The sequence below is a fragment of the Corvus kubaryi genome, unplaced genomic scaffold (genome assembly GCF_017639235.1).
Source record: "Corvus kubaryi isolate FWS band 111438036 unplaced genomic scaffold, C.kubaryi_AGA036_p1.0 138, whole genome shotgun sequence".
NCBI lineage: Eukaryota > Metazoa > Chordata > Aves > Passeriformes > Corvidae > Corvus > Corvus kubaryi.
Window position 1 is genome coordinate 21,470,913 of NW_024580672.1, and position 14,834 is coordinate 21,485,746.

General features: G+C 43.3%; 1 protein-coding gene across 1 annotated transcript in view; it reads left to right on the plus strand.

Annotated features, from left to right (window-relative positions):
• LOC121660292 (dedicator of cytokinesis protein 1) overlaps positions 1–14,834 on the plus strand; it is a 75,106-nt gene that overhangs the window by 55,893 nt on the left and 4,379 nt on the right. Inside the window, exons 21-22 of the mRNA XM_042019569.1 lie at positions 2,882–3,035; positions 6,915–7,060. Coding sequence (XP_041875503.1) covers positions 2,882–3,035; positions 6,915–7,060 — 300 coding nt within the window. The remainder of the gene's footprint in view (positions 1–2,881; positions 3,036–6,914; positions 7,061–14,834) is intronic.

A 14,834-nucleotide genomic window follows, 5' to 3' on the forward strand; every position in this document is an offset into this window, starting at 1 on the left:
AGCTGGAAAGGAGGGCAAGATAAGCCCTCAGGGCATAATCCCATTTGTAATCTGAGGAGCAAAAATCAGCAAAGCCCAACATGGTTTGAGTCAAGTTTTTCCAATCTTCGCAGTCAGGAGCTTTCAGTGGCTGACTGGTGTGAATAATATTCCCCTGGTTATGGAGAGGGAGGGAAATTAAATGTCAGAACTGGTTACTTACAGTCACTTTGAGCTTCTTCAAGTCCACAGATCAATAATATGAAAAGGAGTTTGCTGTTGAGAGAAAAGCTCTCCCTTTTCAGCCTCTGCAAAAGCCTTGACGAGCTCCGGAACGACCGAGTCGATTTGGAACGTTTGGTGTGAGTGGGGTTCATTTTTAGGTGAAGCAGAAGAAACACTTCTGAGATCAGTTTACACGAGTGGTTGCCCAATTCCCACTGCTGTCATCTGGAATTTTGAACAGATAATATCAAGGATAAGTTTAAAGATAAAATTGGTCTTCAAATTTTTGCGTGCTGGAGGCATCCCCTGTTAATGATAGGAAGGGAAATTCGGTAGGAATTCAGCTTTTCCATTGTCCAATGTTTGTGTGCAAGTCCCCTTTTGAAGCTGAAATTACTCCCAAAGCACTTTTACCACTTATGTTGTATGAAGAAAAAGACATTTTGCTTTCTCCTGCATTAAGAACTTGGAAGAAGGAAGTTTGCTGGTTTAAAAATGGAGAGGGAAAATAATGATTGTTTTTTCTAAAAAAAAGAAGCTGGGAGTACAGATTTGACTAGAAATGGAAATTAAACTTTACAAAGTTTCTAAAGTGACATTTTAGTAATTAATACTCTTAGTTACTAAATTTTTTATTATAGTTACTGGATTTGTTCTGCTGAGAATTTTACAGCTCATTGTGCTGTCACTCATTCAATTAAAACATTTCAGTTATTTGGTGAATTTTCTCAGTTCTGGCTTCTGAAATATTTGGGGATTTTACAGCAGAAGACAAATCTCCAGAGAACATGAAGTGGGAGAAATGTCTGTGGCCATCCCCATCTCTGCAGAGCTTCTGCTGCTCTTTCCAACCATGGTGTTGTCCAAAGAAATGAGTGTTTCCAGTCTTCTTCTTTCCAATCCAATGAATCACCATGGAAGAACATGGGGAAGTTCTAAAACTGCGGAATTACTTCATGGATCTTTTAGATTTACTTTGAAAAGGAGCATTCAGAAGCTGTTTAAATACTCTTTCCCAAATTTCAGTGCTCACCATGAATTTATTGACTGATCAAACTCTGAGCCTTAATTACATAAAACAACAAAGATAAATTCAGCACTTCACTATGTGAAGATGATCAGGAATATCTTCACAGTTTTCTAGAGATTTATAATCTTCTTTTAAGTATCACATCAACTTCAACATAAATTGTCCTTGTTGGTGCTTTGATCCCAGGAGCTGAGAGCAAACCCCACTCTGAGGCCAGGTAGTTAACAGAGCACTCGAAGGCTCGTGTTGGAAATCAGAGGAACAGGCTGTGTTTTATTGATTTGGTGGTGTCTGACATCACTCACGATTGATCTGCCCTTCGTTAGACCAGGAGAAATTAGCAATGGCTTCATTATGGATTGGTGGCCTCCCAAGAGCTCCTAGTCCTCAGCAGATCTGTGATTTATGTGGAGCTTTCAGAGGAGCCCAAGATTGTCAATCACAGGAGAAGTTCACATTTATTTAAGTAATTACAGAGTGGGTTAACTTGGGAACCTTCCTCCAGTTGGTTTTTCTCTTGATTCTGGCATGTTTCCCTCTCCAATTAACGTGTTTTCCTTAGTTGCTTTTTTATAATTATCTGCCCCTGAAAAAGTGATTGCTTTGCTTATCCATTCTACTAAAAATACACCTTAAAGGATCTGGAAAGCAGAAACCTTTGGAGTCTCTAGGATTTGAATTTTAGCATCAGACAAATTTCTGAGAGGTCACCCTGAGGCCTTGATGAACTTTCCAAAAAGAGGTCCGTACTTTGTGGTCGTTTATTTGTTGTGGAAGGGTCTCACAGGTGCAGCCTTTGATGCAAAGCCTTTTAGGGTTTGTTTTCTGAAAACAAAAGGAAGCACTTCTACATCATTTCAGATTTCTCCTTCCCGATGTACTTCATAAAAAACCAAACATTGGGAAATGACAAAATCCTTTGAAAAAGCCTGGATTGCTGCTGGCTCTTTCTGTTTTGTCCCAGTGCAGCACCTTGGAGTAATTCCCCTCTTAACTTCAGGCTGCTGCTCCATTTTCTTGGATCTGTTGGAAATGAAAATTCCTTTTTTTTCACTGTAATTCCTGTTACCCTGTGGGTGGTGAGTGGGGAACATCAGTAGAGCTCAGAATTAAACTCAGTAAAAAGAATTACCTTAACTAAAGTATTGAATTGCCCATCAGATTAAAAGTATCTTTTGAGGGTTCCTGATGGAAAATTTGAATGGATTATGAAGCAGCCAGAGCAGAGAAAAAGGGATATTTCAGTGAATTAAATACAAGCACAGCCAGGAACCACCAAGAAAGTGTTTCTGGACAGATGATGTCTTCATCAGAGGAGAGTTGCACCTGCAAATGGTTAAAGAGATCAATTCTAACAGGAAAGTAGAGCTGTGTGAGAAAAAATAAAAGATTCTGAGCACTGTGTAATCTGGGGTAAGGCTCTAAATTTCTTCAGCTCTTATTAAACAAATGTTTGGGGAATTAGCTCAGAAAACCAGGCCAGACTGTGAGGAGTTGTGGTTCCTTGGGAGAAGGGGAGAACGTGGAGCTGGGAATCAGCAATATTGGCTGTTAGCACTGCCCTCGTCCTGCTCAGGAGCAAAACGTGGCAATTCCAGCTCTGGCACTCATTTCTCTCACTCCTTCCCTGTCTCCCTGTCCCCCCAGATCAGCCCCCTGAGGCCCCAGAGACCCAAGAGCCAGGTGCTGAACGTGATGTCCAGCGAGAGGCGCTTCTCCGCGTCGCCGGCACCGCCCAGCTCCCAGCTGACCCCACCTCCCATCACCCCACGGACCAAACTCGCCTTCAGCATCCAGCCCAGTAAGTCTTTGCTGTGAAATAAATTCCCTTTTGGTGTGGGGTTGTGTTTCCTGAGCATTTCTTTACACCCTGGTTTGAGTTTTGCCATCACCAGGGTATTTCTTGCACCAGGTGCTGCTTAAACTCTTACCTGTGCCAACAGAAATTAATTCAGGGTTTTACAAAAGCAAGCAAAGTTGTTGCACTGAAACAGTTTATTTTCATTATCATCATTCTTTTCATAAGTAATCATTAACAATTAATTAGGTGAAGAGTAACAGTCAAAAATTCATGTTGTACTTGATCCTATATTGAGCGTTTCGGAGCATAAAGGCTCAAAAAGCAATATTTTTTTGTAATTGTACATTAAAAAAAGCTTGTCTTTGATATGTTGTGAGTATAAGCCAGAAGGGAAAATAAAGGTCAGGATTTTTGGAGTAGTTTTTGTTTGACATTGACACCTGTCACTCAGTTTTCCTGTAAAATCTCATCTGTTTGCTGCAGTCTGCAGCAAACCCTATTGCAAAACTGGGTGTAATCCAACACCTATTTCTTTCCCAGTGCTCTTCTCCAAAACCTGTTATTCAGAGTTTGCAGCTGCCAGTGTGTGACAGAAAAGCAGAGAAAGGTCTTTTTGATCCCTGTACCCGAATCCTGGTGCAGTGGTCAAGAGGTCAGTGTTAGTAGGGAGGAGAAGAGATGATCAGTCTTAAGAAAAACATCTTGTTCCATCAAGGTCGCTGCTTTATTTACTGGTTTTGGTACTTTAAATCTTTTTTCTCTTAAATAGTCAGACACCCAAAGCAAATATTTTGATTACAATGAACTTGTAAGTCTCACCTTTCTTTACAACTTCATAGCCAAAATCTACCAGTGTGCTAAAAACTGGGAACACAGAGAAGTAGAGGATATGTCCTCCTGCAAAAGATGTTATAAATTGGATTTTTTGTTCATATGTACACTTAATTAACACTGCATTTGATTTCTCTTTTAAAAAAAAGTATCTGAAGTCACCAGGTATTTCTGAGAATTCATGTGCTGAAGATCGGTGGGTGTTATGTGAAATAGGATCAGCTTATTGCACTGGCCCAGAATCATTTGAGGAATTACAGTGCTGAAATTTTTTCGGAATTCCAAGGATAAAGAAGTTCCTTCAGAGCACAAGCTGGCTACAAGCAGTTAATGGGTTGCTAAGCAATCCTGGCTGCTTGTTAGCTGGCACTTCAGGAGAAGGGAGTGTAAAATGTGATCATTAGGGTAAGATGAAAAAAGAGTCCCTTCACTGATCTCGTGCCAGCTCCGAGATCTCCCCAGTGGAACATGTCCAGCAAGGAGTAAATATTCTGAGCACACTCACGTGATGAACCACCTTGAATATGAATATCATTGAATGATGAGAGCACACCAGAAATTCGGGGAATTGTTTGTATAGGGACCATGTCAGGGGGGTGTAGCTCAGCTGAACTGGGCAGGAGGAAATTAACAGATCTACAGCAAATGGATTTTCTTGGGACAGCACTGAAAATTCTTGGAGCTTTTGTTCAATACCTGTTTCTGCTGCAGGGTGGGTGTTCCCTGGATTTCACTGAACTCTGGGAGAGATCAGAGACTTGGACAAATCACTGTTTTTCACGACAGAATCTTGTTGTTGCACTGAACAGTTGCCAGATCAATGCAAACACGTTGCCCATGTATTTGATGAGCTCTTCCTGTGGGTGGAAATGCTCGGCCCACATTTGCAGGGATTTATTGCTGCCTTCATCAGGACGAGGCTGGGAAGGTGCCACAGCAGGGGCTGCAGGAAATTCCAGCTGGAACAGGAGCTGGGGAATGTAGGGAAAGGGGGAGAAGCAGAGCAGGACACGGTTGCATGGACAGTTGGGTTCCATCCAGGTTCTTCAAGCAGAGTTGCCTCCACACCATGTTTCCTTTCCAGCTCTGGGGAAAACATTCCTCAAATGTTTCCTGAAAACCTGCCTTTCCATGGATCTTCCAAAGACTTGTTAAAAGAAACAAAGGATTAGGGTTATTCCTAAAAAAAACGGTCTCACCATCCCCTTGGGAGCACCTTGACTTAGATGAAGTTAGAAGTTTTATCATGGAAGAAGTTATATCTTGTTAGTTGAAAAAGTGTCATATAGAATGCAAAGCTGAAGTGTTCAAGGTGGTTAAATTCACTTCATTTTTGGGAAATTGTGTGTTATTACACTCACTTTCAGTTTCCCAAGGAATGTCAGAGGCCTAAAAACATGGCTTGTTTCTAGTAAATATGGAAAGGTTTCTCTTTCCAAAGCAGGATTCGAGGTTTTGCTAAAGCTCTAACTAAACACACTGAAGAAGATTCCATTTCCCAGATATTTCCCTGTGTTATCCTAAACTGCTTGGAAAAAACAACCAAACAAATCCAGATATAAATACATTTAGCTAAGATACAAATGTGTAGCTGTGTAGTTGTGGGTGAGATGTGCAGGACCTGTGCCAAGGAGTTGTTCTGTGACATTAAAGGTCTCAAATTGCTGAGCTCTTCAGGTGTGCAGAATGGATGGGGAATTCATCCAGAATGGATAGGGAGGCTCATTCCCAGCATCAATATTCAGTTACAAATGCACAGCATGGTTTCCAGCTGCAGTTTAATTCCCTGAGCTCAGCAGAAGGACATTCTCATGGAGATCCATAAAGGAAACTCTCAGGAATCTCTGGGGAATGGAGAAATCCTCTCTGTAGAAAAGGAAGGATAAAAAACAGGAGCAATGGAAAAAGCAATGAGAAATTCAGGTCCTGGTGGACAAACAACATTTTTCAGCCTAATGGAGAAGAAGCCACTGAAAATGTGAAGGCCCAGGATGGAAAATAACCTTTTTTCAGTGTAGTCCAGAGTTCAGGTGGAAGGATGAGGAGTAAAATTACACTTTTCAGTGACAAATCAATGGAGCCACCTTAGAGTTAAATCGTGTTGTGAGAGGCCATTTTAGAGAACAATAAAATCATACTTTTAATAAAATATTGATATGAACTTGCAATAAAAACATCTGCATAAACAAGTCCTCCGCTTGTTTCACAAATCACCCCAGTAAAATAAAATAGAAGTCACCTTTTTTTTTTCTTTTCCTAAATAAAATTCCCTCATTTAAAAAAAAAAAAGAATTTGGTTTCTTATCTTGTAGAGATCACAGTGGGTTTTATTAAAAAGGCTGAATTGAAATGAGTGCATTAAAATGACTGAATTACCCTGAAATACACTGTAGGGGGATTTCTCCCCAAAACCTATGTATCACTCAGGCAGGCCTCAATAAACTTTATTGTCCCTCAGGCTATTTGCCTCTCCAGCACATACCTGGGAGGATTTATCTGCTAAGAAAAGGGAGTTTTCTAGCCAGCAAACAGGAGTAATAAATGTTTGGTACTTTCTCGTGCATGATTTTATTTACCCAACAACTAATGGCTGCTCATTTGTTACAGTTACCTGGAGCCTGAAAGTTTTGGAGAGAGATGTACTTAATTCCAGGCTTTCATTTGTGCATTTTATTAACAGGGGGCTTTTCTTTTACTGGGAGAAAGTCAATAAAACTTAGTTAGATTATATTTTCTTCCTGCACTTAGCAAAACTTGTATTGTGTTTTAATGTACAAGGTGAACTTGAAGCTGGGAAAAGAGTATTTTCTAAGCCATTAATATTTTGGTGGGAAATATGAAGCAAAAATTATTTTTTTATTAAAAATGGGGGGTTGTTCAAGAGCATTTTAAAATGAGCCCAGTGTGAGTCCAAGGCCAGGTTGGAAGGATAGTGGAAGGTGTCCCTGCCTGTGGACTGGATGATCCATGAGGCCCCTTCCAACTCAAACCATTCTGGAATTGCAGGATTCAGCTGCTGACAGAGTTAACCCAGCGTTGTTTTTGCAGATCTGGAGCTGAATGGGATGTCTGGCTCCGACATCCCCGACGTCCCCCCTCCTCTGCCCCTCAAAGGAAGCACAGCTGATTACGGGAACCTCATGGAAAGCCAGGACTTGATCAGCCCCACCACGTCCCCCCCTGCCCACCAGCGGGTGAGTCCCCAGAGAATGATCCTTGTGCTGTTTGCTTTGTACCCTCAGCCATCCCAGCTGAGGTGGAATCCTGCTCCTGCATCCATCAGCTCATCCAGAGGGCTCCGCAGCGTCAGGAGTGGGAGGGAACAGCAGCCTGAAGGAAAGCTGGATTCTTTCTGGTAAAGCCAAAGCCGAATGTTGTGAGGTTTGTTGGGCAGGGAGCTCTAACCAACAGGATGTTCTCTGAGCAGAAATTGGATTTAAAGCCCTTCAGTCCTGTGTCAGGAAAGGAGATAAAACATGAACATGCCATCCTCCCTTCCTGGTGCTCCGCTCTGCCCGCATTCAATCACCACTCGTTTCCCTGAGGCAAACACACGTGTCCCCTTTGAGGCAAGGAGCTCAGAACCTCTTCATCACCACCAGCAGCTTGCTGAGGAAAAGTCACTTTTTCAGCTTTGTTTCCTGTAGCTGGAAGCTTTTAAAAATAGCATGGACCTTTTCTTTAAAGCAGCACTTCTGAGAAATGCCTTTTATTTTCTCTATGGGCAAAGCAAATACATTTAAAGGGGTGTAGGGGGTTCATCCTGGCTGGTGCCCACCAAAGATGCTCCATCACTCCCCTCCTCAGCTGGGCAGGGAGAAAGAATGTAATGAAAGTCTCATGGGTCGAGATAAGGACAGGGAGAGATCACTCCCCCCTTACCCTCAAAACAAGCTTGGCTTTGGGAAATTAATTGCATTTATTACCAACCAAATAAGAGCAGGGCAGTGATGCCCCACAAGGTCATGAGTTTTCTTTGACTTTGAAATGTTGAACTTTGAGGTGTTTTGTGGAAAACTTCCAGTGGAACTGATCCCTTTTTGTTTCCAGGATCCCTCTAAAATTCAGCATTCCAGTGAAATTCTGTTGAGTAATTTGCTTTCCAGCAAATTTCATGGCCACAGAAAGCATTTCTGATCTCAGCAGAGGAGGAGTCAGGCAGGAGTTTGGTTTGACTCTGGGAATAGTTGTGTTTAACACAGACTGTCCCAGTGCACAAGTCCAGCTTTTTCCATGGTTGAAATTGTGCCTTTGTTGCAGGAATTGAGTTTTTAATTTCTTACCATTTCAGGCTGAATGGTAAAAAAACCAGGTATGGAACTAGCTTCAGGAGTTTGAATGGAGATCTTCAAATCATCATGTTTTACTCTTTATTTGCATATACTGAAAAATTCTCTATTCCCATGCTCTCTTCCATAGTTATTCCCCATGGCTGGCTCATTTTAGTCAATATTTTCACTTTTCTTCTCATTTCCATCAAACTCTGCTGCACTTGTAACCTTACAGCCCATTTCCCCAGCTTCTGTCTCAGGGGCCAGCTCTCATTTGTCCTGAATACAGACCTCTAAGTGGAAAATTACAGAATGTACAGCAGGGCTGCCAGGAGGTTTGTCTAAGGAATCCATCTTCAGGAAGAAAGCTGAGAAATTCGTATTAAGATTCACGTTTCTTCAACTCCTTCCTGCATAAGCTCCAGCGAAGTTAATTCATTTTGTGTGATATACTGTAAGGTTTAGGCTGTGGTAGTAGCTCAGGATTGCTAAGGTGAGTTCAGTTTTTAGCTAAAAAGTATTAAACAGTGATCAGAAATAAAATCCTGGTAGCCAGGGGTTTTTTTTTCCTGCCTTGTGAGGCTCTTTGAAGGGGTTTCCACTGTGGGGATAGATGTTTTTAGTTACTGTATGACTGCCAAATGCCATGGGGGTGTGGTTTTTGGAGCCCAGACCTGGAGATAGCTCAGGTCCCAGCGTGATTTGCTCTGTGACCTTGTGCAGCTCCTGTCCTGCCATGAGCAGCATTTCCACATCATTAAATGGGAGTTCATAAAAATAGTACCAATATGCTCCTGTGGTTTTTTGCAAAGTTTTATTCAGCTCTTAATATTTTTGCTCTTTACAATCCTGATTGCTCAGGCTCCTGTCATTTTTTTTTATTACATTTTGTCACTGTAGGAGCAGACCCCTTTTTTTAACATGCGCTGTAGAAGGGCATCAGGATTTAATACCTAAGAAATGAAGTCAGATACAGGCTACATCTTCTTTTCTAAGTGTCCAAAATTTTCTTCAGTGTCTGTATTTTTATAAGCTTTTCAAGATGATGGAGTGTAGTTTCGAAGCCTGGCAGAAGGATCTAAAGCAGATCTGTCCCAGAGCCACGTGTCCTGTGCAGGGCCAGGAGTGGGAGTCGCTGATCTTCGTGGGTCCCTTCCCCTTCAGCAGATCCTGTGATTCTGTATTAGGTTTAGAATTGATTTTGGAGAAGGTTTCTAATCTTACAACAATCACTCTGTGCCTTTATTTCATAGGTAGGAAGGAAGCTTTTAAAGAACATCAAGAAAATGAGTAGTGCTGGACATGAAAGATCAGATGGGTAAATTCTCATTGCTGCCGTGATTAAATCCCACTCCATAGTTTTAATGACTTATGTTTCATGGGTCAAATAGCTCCATAATTCATAACTGGATAATTCTCTGCCTGATAAACTGATCATCTTTTAAATTACACTGCCTTTGTATCAGTGGAGAAAAATCAGTAAAACCTATTAGAGATAGGATTATCTGAGTGGCTTTTAAGCTGGAAATATCTCCTCTTGTGAGGAATGATTGTGTTTTTCACTCTGGTTGTCTTGCAGTGGGTTATGAAAGCCAGGAAAAGTGCTGTAGTGAACTCAAAAGCAGGCAGCCAGAAAGGGATCTGATGCTCCAAGTCAAACTGCAGGCAATAATGTCATTTATGAGACAGCAATCTCAGGTATTTGGAGTCCATGTTACCTTGGTCTACCTGAAGTCTTTAATCCAGGTGGTCACCTCATTATCATTTCACGATTGTCCCTTACTCCTTGTTAACTCTGAGACCCCTGTAGATACTGTCTTGCTCCCCGTGATTTGTTCTGCTAAAAATGTCCTTAATAATATATGGGAACATAAAAAAAAAAAAAAAGAAATCTACGACTCCTGCAAGGATTATTATTACATCAAGGGATTCCTTTAGGCACTTATCATTCTTTATGGGTTCATCCTCACCCTTGCATACAAATCAACCTCCTGCTTAGTATGCAGAGCAGGGAGGGAGCTCAAAGAAAATAGACAAAGGAGCACTTGGGTTGATAATATTGGCTATAACACTTGCTAAGCATGGGATAATGGCTGGGATGGGAACATCTCCATCAATCCCGCACAGGTGGAACGGTGATGGCTGAAGCCTGCGAGGAGCAGAGCAGTCTTGGGTTGACTCTCTGTTGTATGGGGATTATTCTGGCTGCTTGTTGGGATATAATGGGAAGGCAGACCCCAGGGGGATTTTTCATGTGTTGCAATGCAAGTGCTGCAGTGCTGGAAATTCTCTCTTGTATCAGCTGCAGTGAGCAAAAAATGACCTGAAAGGCTTCAGCAAATGCATTGTTCTCACGTGGACAGGGACAGAGAGGCTGGAAATGCAGCTGGAACTATGGAGGAGCAGGGAATTAGGGAGCACAACTTCAGGGGTTGCAATAGCAGCCTACAGCTCCTCTCTGATCTCTGCTCCCTGTGACAGAGACAGGACCCAGGGAACAGCTGGAGCTGTGTCAGGGAGGTTTAGGCTGGATATCAGGAAAGGTTCTTCCCCCAGAGGGTGCTGGGCACTGCCCAGGCTCCCCAGGGAATGGGCACGGCCCCGAGGCTGCCAGAGCTCCAGGAGAAAAAAAAAAAATTAAAATATGGGGCTTATTTGCCATGTGATCATTATTTTTGCCTGCTGGAGATGGGAAACACTGCAAGCCCTTCTTCCAGTGCCAGTCCCTCGCTCTTTGGTGGGTGAAGCTGTTGCTGAGCAAAGAGTTTCTGAAAAATTCACATTTACTTTTTAGTAAGTCTCCAAATCAATGGACTGCCACTGCTTTTTACAGGATTTTGAGTGAAATCTGTGTTCTCCTGCTGTCTTCCCAGACAGTGATGTGTCCCTTGATTTAGTTTAGGGAGTGGCCGTGTCCCGCTCTCCGCATGGGATCAGGCCGTGGTTTGGGCCATGCTGTGTTGGTTTATCTCTCTTGCAGGACCTGGGCCTTCAGTGAGAAATACAGGGTCAGTCTGGAGTCTAAAGCTAATTCTGAATGTTTTGCTCATGACTCCTGAGCTCTGTTTGTGCCAGGACTGGAGCGGGGAAGCGGCGCTGGGGAAATCGAGTTACCCAGTGTGGGCAGAAATACTGACAATGTCCACGTGGAGAAATGGGTTTCACAGAGGGAAAGTGGCCTTAGCTGTGCTCCAGCACAGCTGTCACACTCCAGGAGCCAGGTCCTCCCTATATGAGGGGTGCAGGCCCCTGTCAGGTCCAGCTCTGCCCTCACCCACTGCCATTATCCCCCACAGGAGCATCCCCCCAGCCAGGGGCCTGCCAGAAGTCATGGGGAAAGTCAGAGAATCATGGAGTGGTTTGGGTTGGAAAGCATCTTAAATCCCATCCAGTGCCACCCACACCTCCCACTGTCCCAGGCTGCTCCCAGCCCCAATGTCCAGCCTGGTCTTGGGCACTGCCAGGGATCCAGGGGCAGCCCCAGCTGCTCTGGGCACCCTGTGCCAGGGCCTGCCCACCCTCCCAGGGAACAATTCCTGCCCAATCTCCCATCTAAATCTCCCCTTCTTCAGTTTAAAGCCATTCCCTGTGTCCTGTCCCTCCATGCCTTGTCCCCAGTCCCTCTCCAGCTCTCCTGGAGCCCCTTTAGGCCCTGCAAGGGGCTCTGAGCTCTCCCTGGAGCCTTCTCCAGGCTGAACAATTTTAGCTCTCCCAGCCTGTCCCAGAGCAGAGGTACCCCTTTGATCTGATCTGGGATACTGACCTGGAGCAATTCCATGTTGCCCATTTTGAGGCATTTCTCCCATTGCCCCAGGAGGGGCTGAGGGCTGGGAATACACCGAGTGCACCTCTGCAGAAGAACCCTTCAAATTCCTCTCCCTGATCCCAGTGCACTCCAGCAAGGGCAGGTAACGGCTGTGCCACAGAGTCCAATGAGACTCTAATGGATGATGTATGAACCAGGGGCTGAACAGTCATTTTACATCAGGTACCTGCTGGATTTTCCACAGAACTTTGCTCCCTGGGTCAAACAGCCAATTAGCTTAAACTGTCTCTAATTTAGCTCACATTAGTGGAGTCGGGCTGTTCTCCCTGCAGTGTTATTCTGCCAGAGCCTCACACTCAAATGCTACATTTCATTGCAGATATTAAATAAGCAGGTTGTTGTCAGGCATCTCAGCTCTATGCTGAAGGAACAACTCAGTGTCTGAAAGCATTTTCACAGTCCTGGGTAGCTGATGGTCTATTTACATCCCAGGAGCATTTCTCCTGCTCCTGGCCTAATTTAGATCCCTTAATCATCCCAACCAAAGTGCTTCTCACTGGATCTCCAGAGCTCGTGGTATCGATGACCACTGAATTCTAAAGACAAAGAGTTCCTTGCACAGGAAGAAACCTCGTGCAGTGTCACAAGGACCGTTTTGATGAATCAAATTCTGTTTGATTTTTTGGTAGTTGTTTCTTTTAACAGTATTCTCTGAATGGAAAACAACTCATCTCTCATTTTGCTGCTTCGGAGTAGCAAAAAAAGAAAAAGCATTTTCTCATCTTCTGTAATTGATTTTTACTCCATCCTGAACACGCCTGGTGTAGTGCAGCTGATATCTCTCTGTAAAAGAACGCAGACAAATGTTTTTAAACTTGATTCTTTTCTGTATCAGGGAAAGAGAAAAAAAACAACCAGCAAACAAATGGGAGCAATTTCATGTCTGAAGCAGAAGGAACAGATTGTTTCTGTGTTGCAGATGTGCCTTTTACATAAGGTTTCTGCTTCCCCTGAGGTACCCGTGAGTCAAGGATTCTGCCCAAAATAGGTTGGGATGTGAAGCAGCAGCCTCTGTCAGTTTGTCAGGAAGGAAAGGGAAGAGTCAGGTTCACGATTAACCACCAAGATACAAACATGAACTTGGCAAAGAGAGTCTTAATTAAATACAAAATCAAGGCAAACTCTTATTTTTATTGCAAAGTTTCTAAGGGGAAGTGCTGCAAAAATGAACTTTATAAGCCTGATAGTGATTTTTGCGAGTGTGGTGTTAAAGAGAGGGAGGAAGTGTGCTGGAATTTCTTCTGTCCTGGGATAAAAGGAAGGACGGATCAGCCCTGGGAGCGATGCTTTGGAGTTGCAGCAGCTCCATAATGGAATGTTTTGTCTTGCTAAATTCCCAACAATGTCACCCCAACCAGCATTACACATCCTACTTAATATATTCATTGGGAGCTTATTATATAAATGAACATGTGCTAAATTTATCCGACTTTCTAATGGAAATTGTAAATTCAATTATAATAATTATCTACCTATCTCTGCTATTTCTTTCTGCCTAATTTGCTTGCAGAATCTGAGCTCGGGTAGGTTTTGAGCTTGTTATTTATAGCATATATATTTAGCTTCTTCTCATTGTATTTGCATTGTCTCTGCTCTTCAGAACCAGGTTTTCAGGGCTGATTTGATTGTTCTCTGATCAATATGAAGGGGCTCATTTGGTTGAGAAATGCCTTTGATCTAATTGAATTGAGAATTATTGCCAATAGAGTGTTATTTAAATTCAAAATGGATTTGCACAAATGATGCTATCAGCAGAGTTGGGGTTTTTTTTTCCTGGTGATGAATATGAAGTTAAAGAGAGCAAAGCAAAGAGGAAAGTTTTGTATTTTGTGGTGTGTTTTTGAGGGGCACGTGGTTTACGGAGTTGAGAAGGGAATGTCAGCTCCATGAGATGTTGGATGTTCTTCAGACCACCAGCATTTCCCAAAGCTTTCCCAGAGCCCCTGCCTGGATACAGGACTGGAATTAAACAGATTCCACAAGATTTTGAAATCTTGACACTTACTCAGGTGCCCCAGCAGGGATTCAGGAGTTAACATGCCAAGTTAAGAAGGGGATTTGCTCAGGTAGAGGAAATGGTTCTGGCTGTAACACTTCAGAGGCAGATCAGCAGTGGCATTTTAATTAAAAACCAAACAAAATGTTCAGTTTTGCATGTAGTAAAAAATTAAATTCTTATTTTATTCGCTTTCATAATAACCTGTTGACTTTCCTGACTCAGAGATGATCATGTCCCACTGGAAGCTGAGAATAAGTAGTGCCCGTTTGGAGCCTGCTGTGGGAAATCATGGAATCATTTAGGTTGGGAAAGGCCACTAAAGTCATCGAGTCCAACGTTCCCCCAGCACTGCCAAGGCCACCCCTGCCCCCTGTCCCCAGTGCCAGGTGTGGAAGCCTCTTTTCCAGGCAGGCAGGGAAATGCAGCATCCCAGACCTGGCACCCTGGCTCCGGTGCCTGGCTTTTGGTTCAGAGCTTCTCCTTCAGCAGCAGATTAAACCCGATGGATTTCCATAGTGCCAGAGAACATTTAGCAGCCAAGGAGGAAGGTGGAAGTAGGCAGAAAGAGCAGTGGTGCTGCTGGACAGGCTGGGAAACAGAGTTGGGTGGAGCAGAATGCAGAAACAAGCTCAGGGCATGGCTCACCCGGTGGTAGTTTGGGATCCCTCTTCCTCTGCCACAGGAGAGAGTCAGGAGGAATGAGGAAAGGTGTAAAACAGATTGGAAAGTGGTTGTCTCCAGGCAGGATACAGGAAAGAAATTCCAGCAAAAATCCAGCCCCCCTGGCTCAGACAGTTTGCATTCTTACCTTTCTCCTTAGTCTGTGATCAGTAAAAGTGTCTGGTGAAAGCTCTGGGTTTGTAAATCCATGC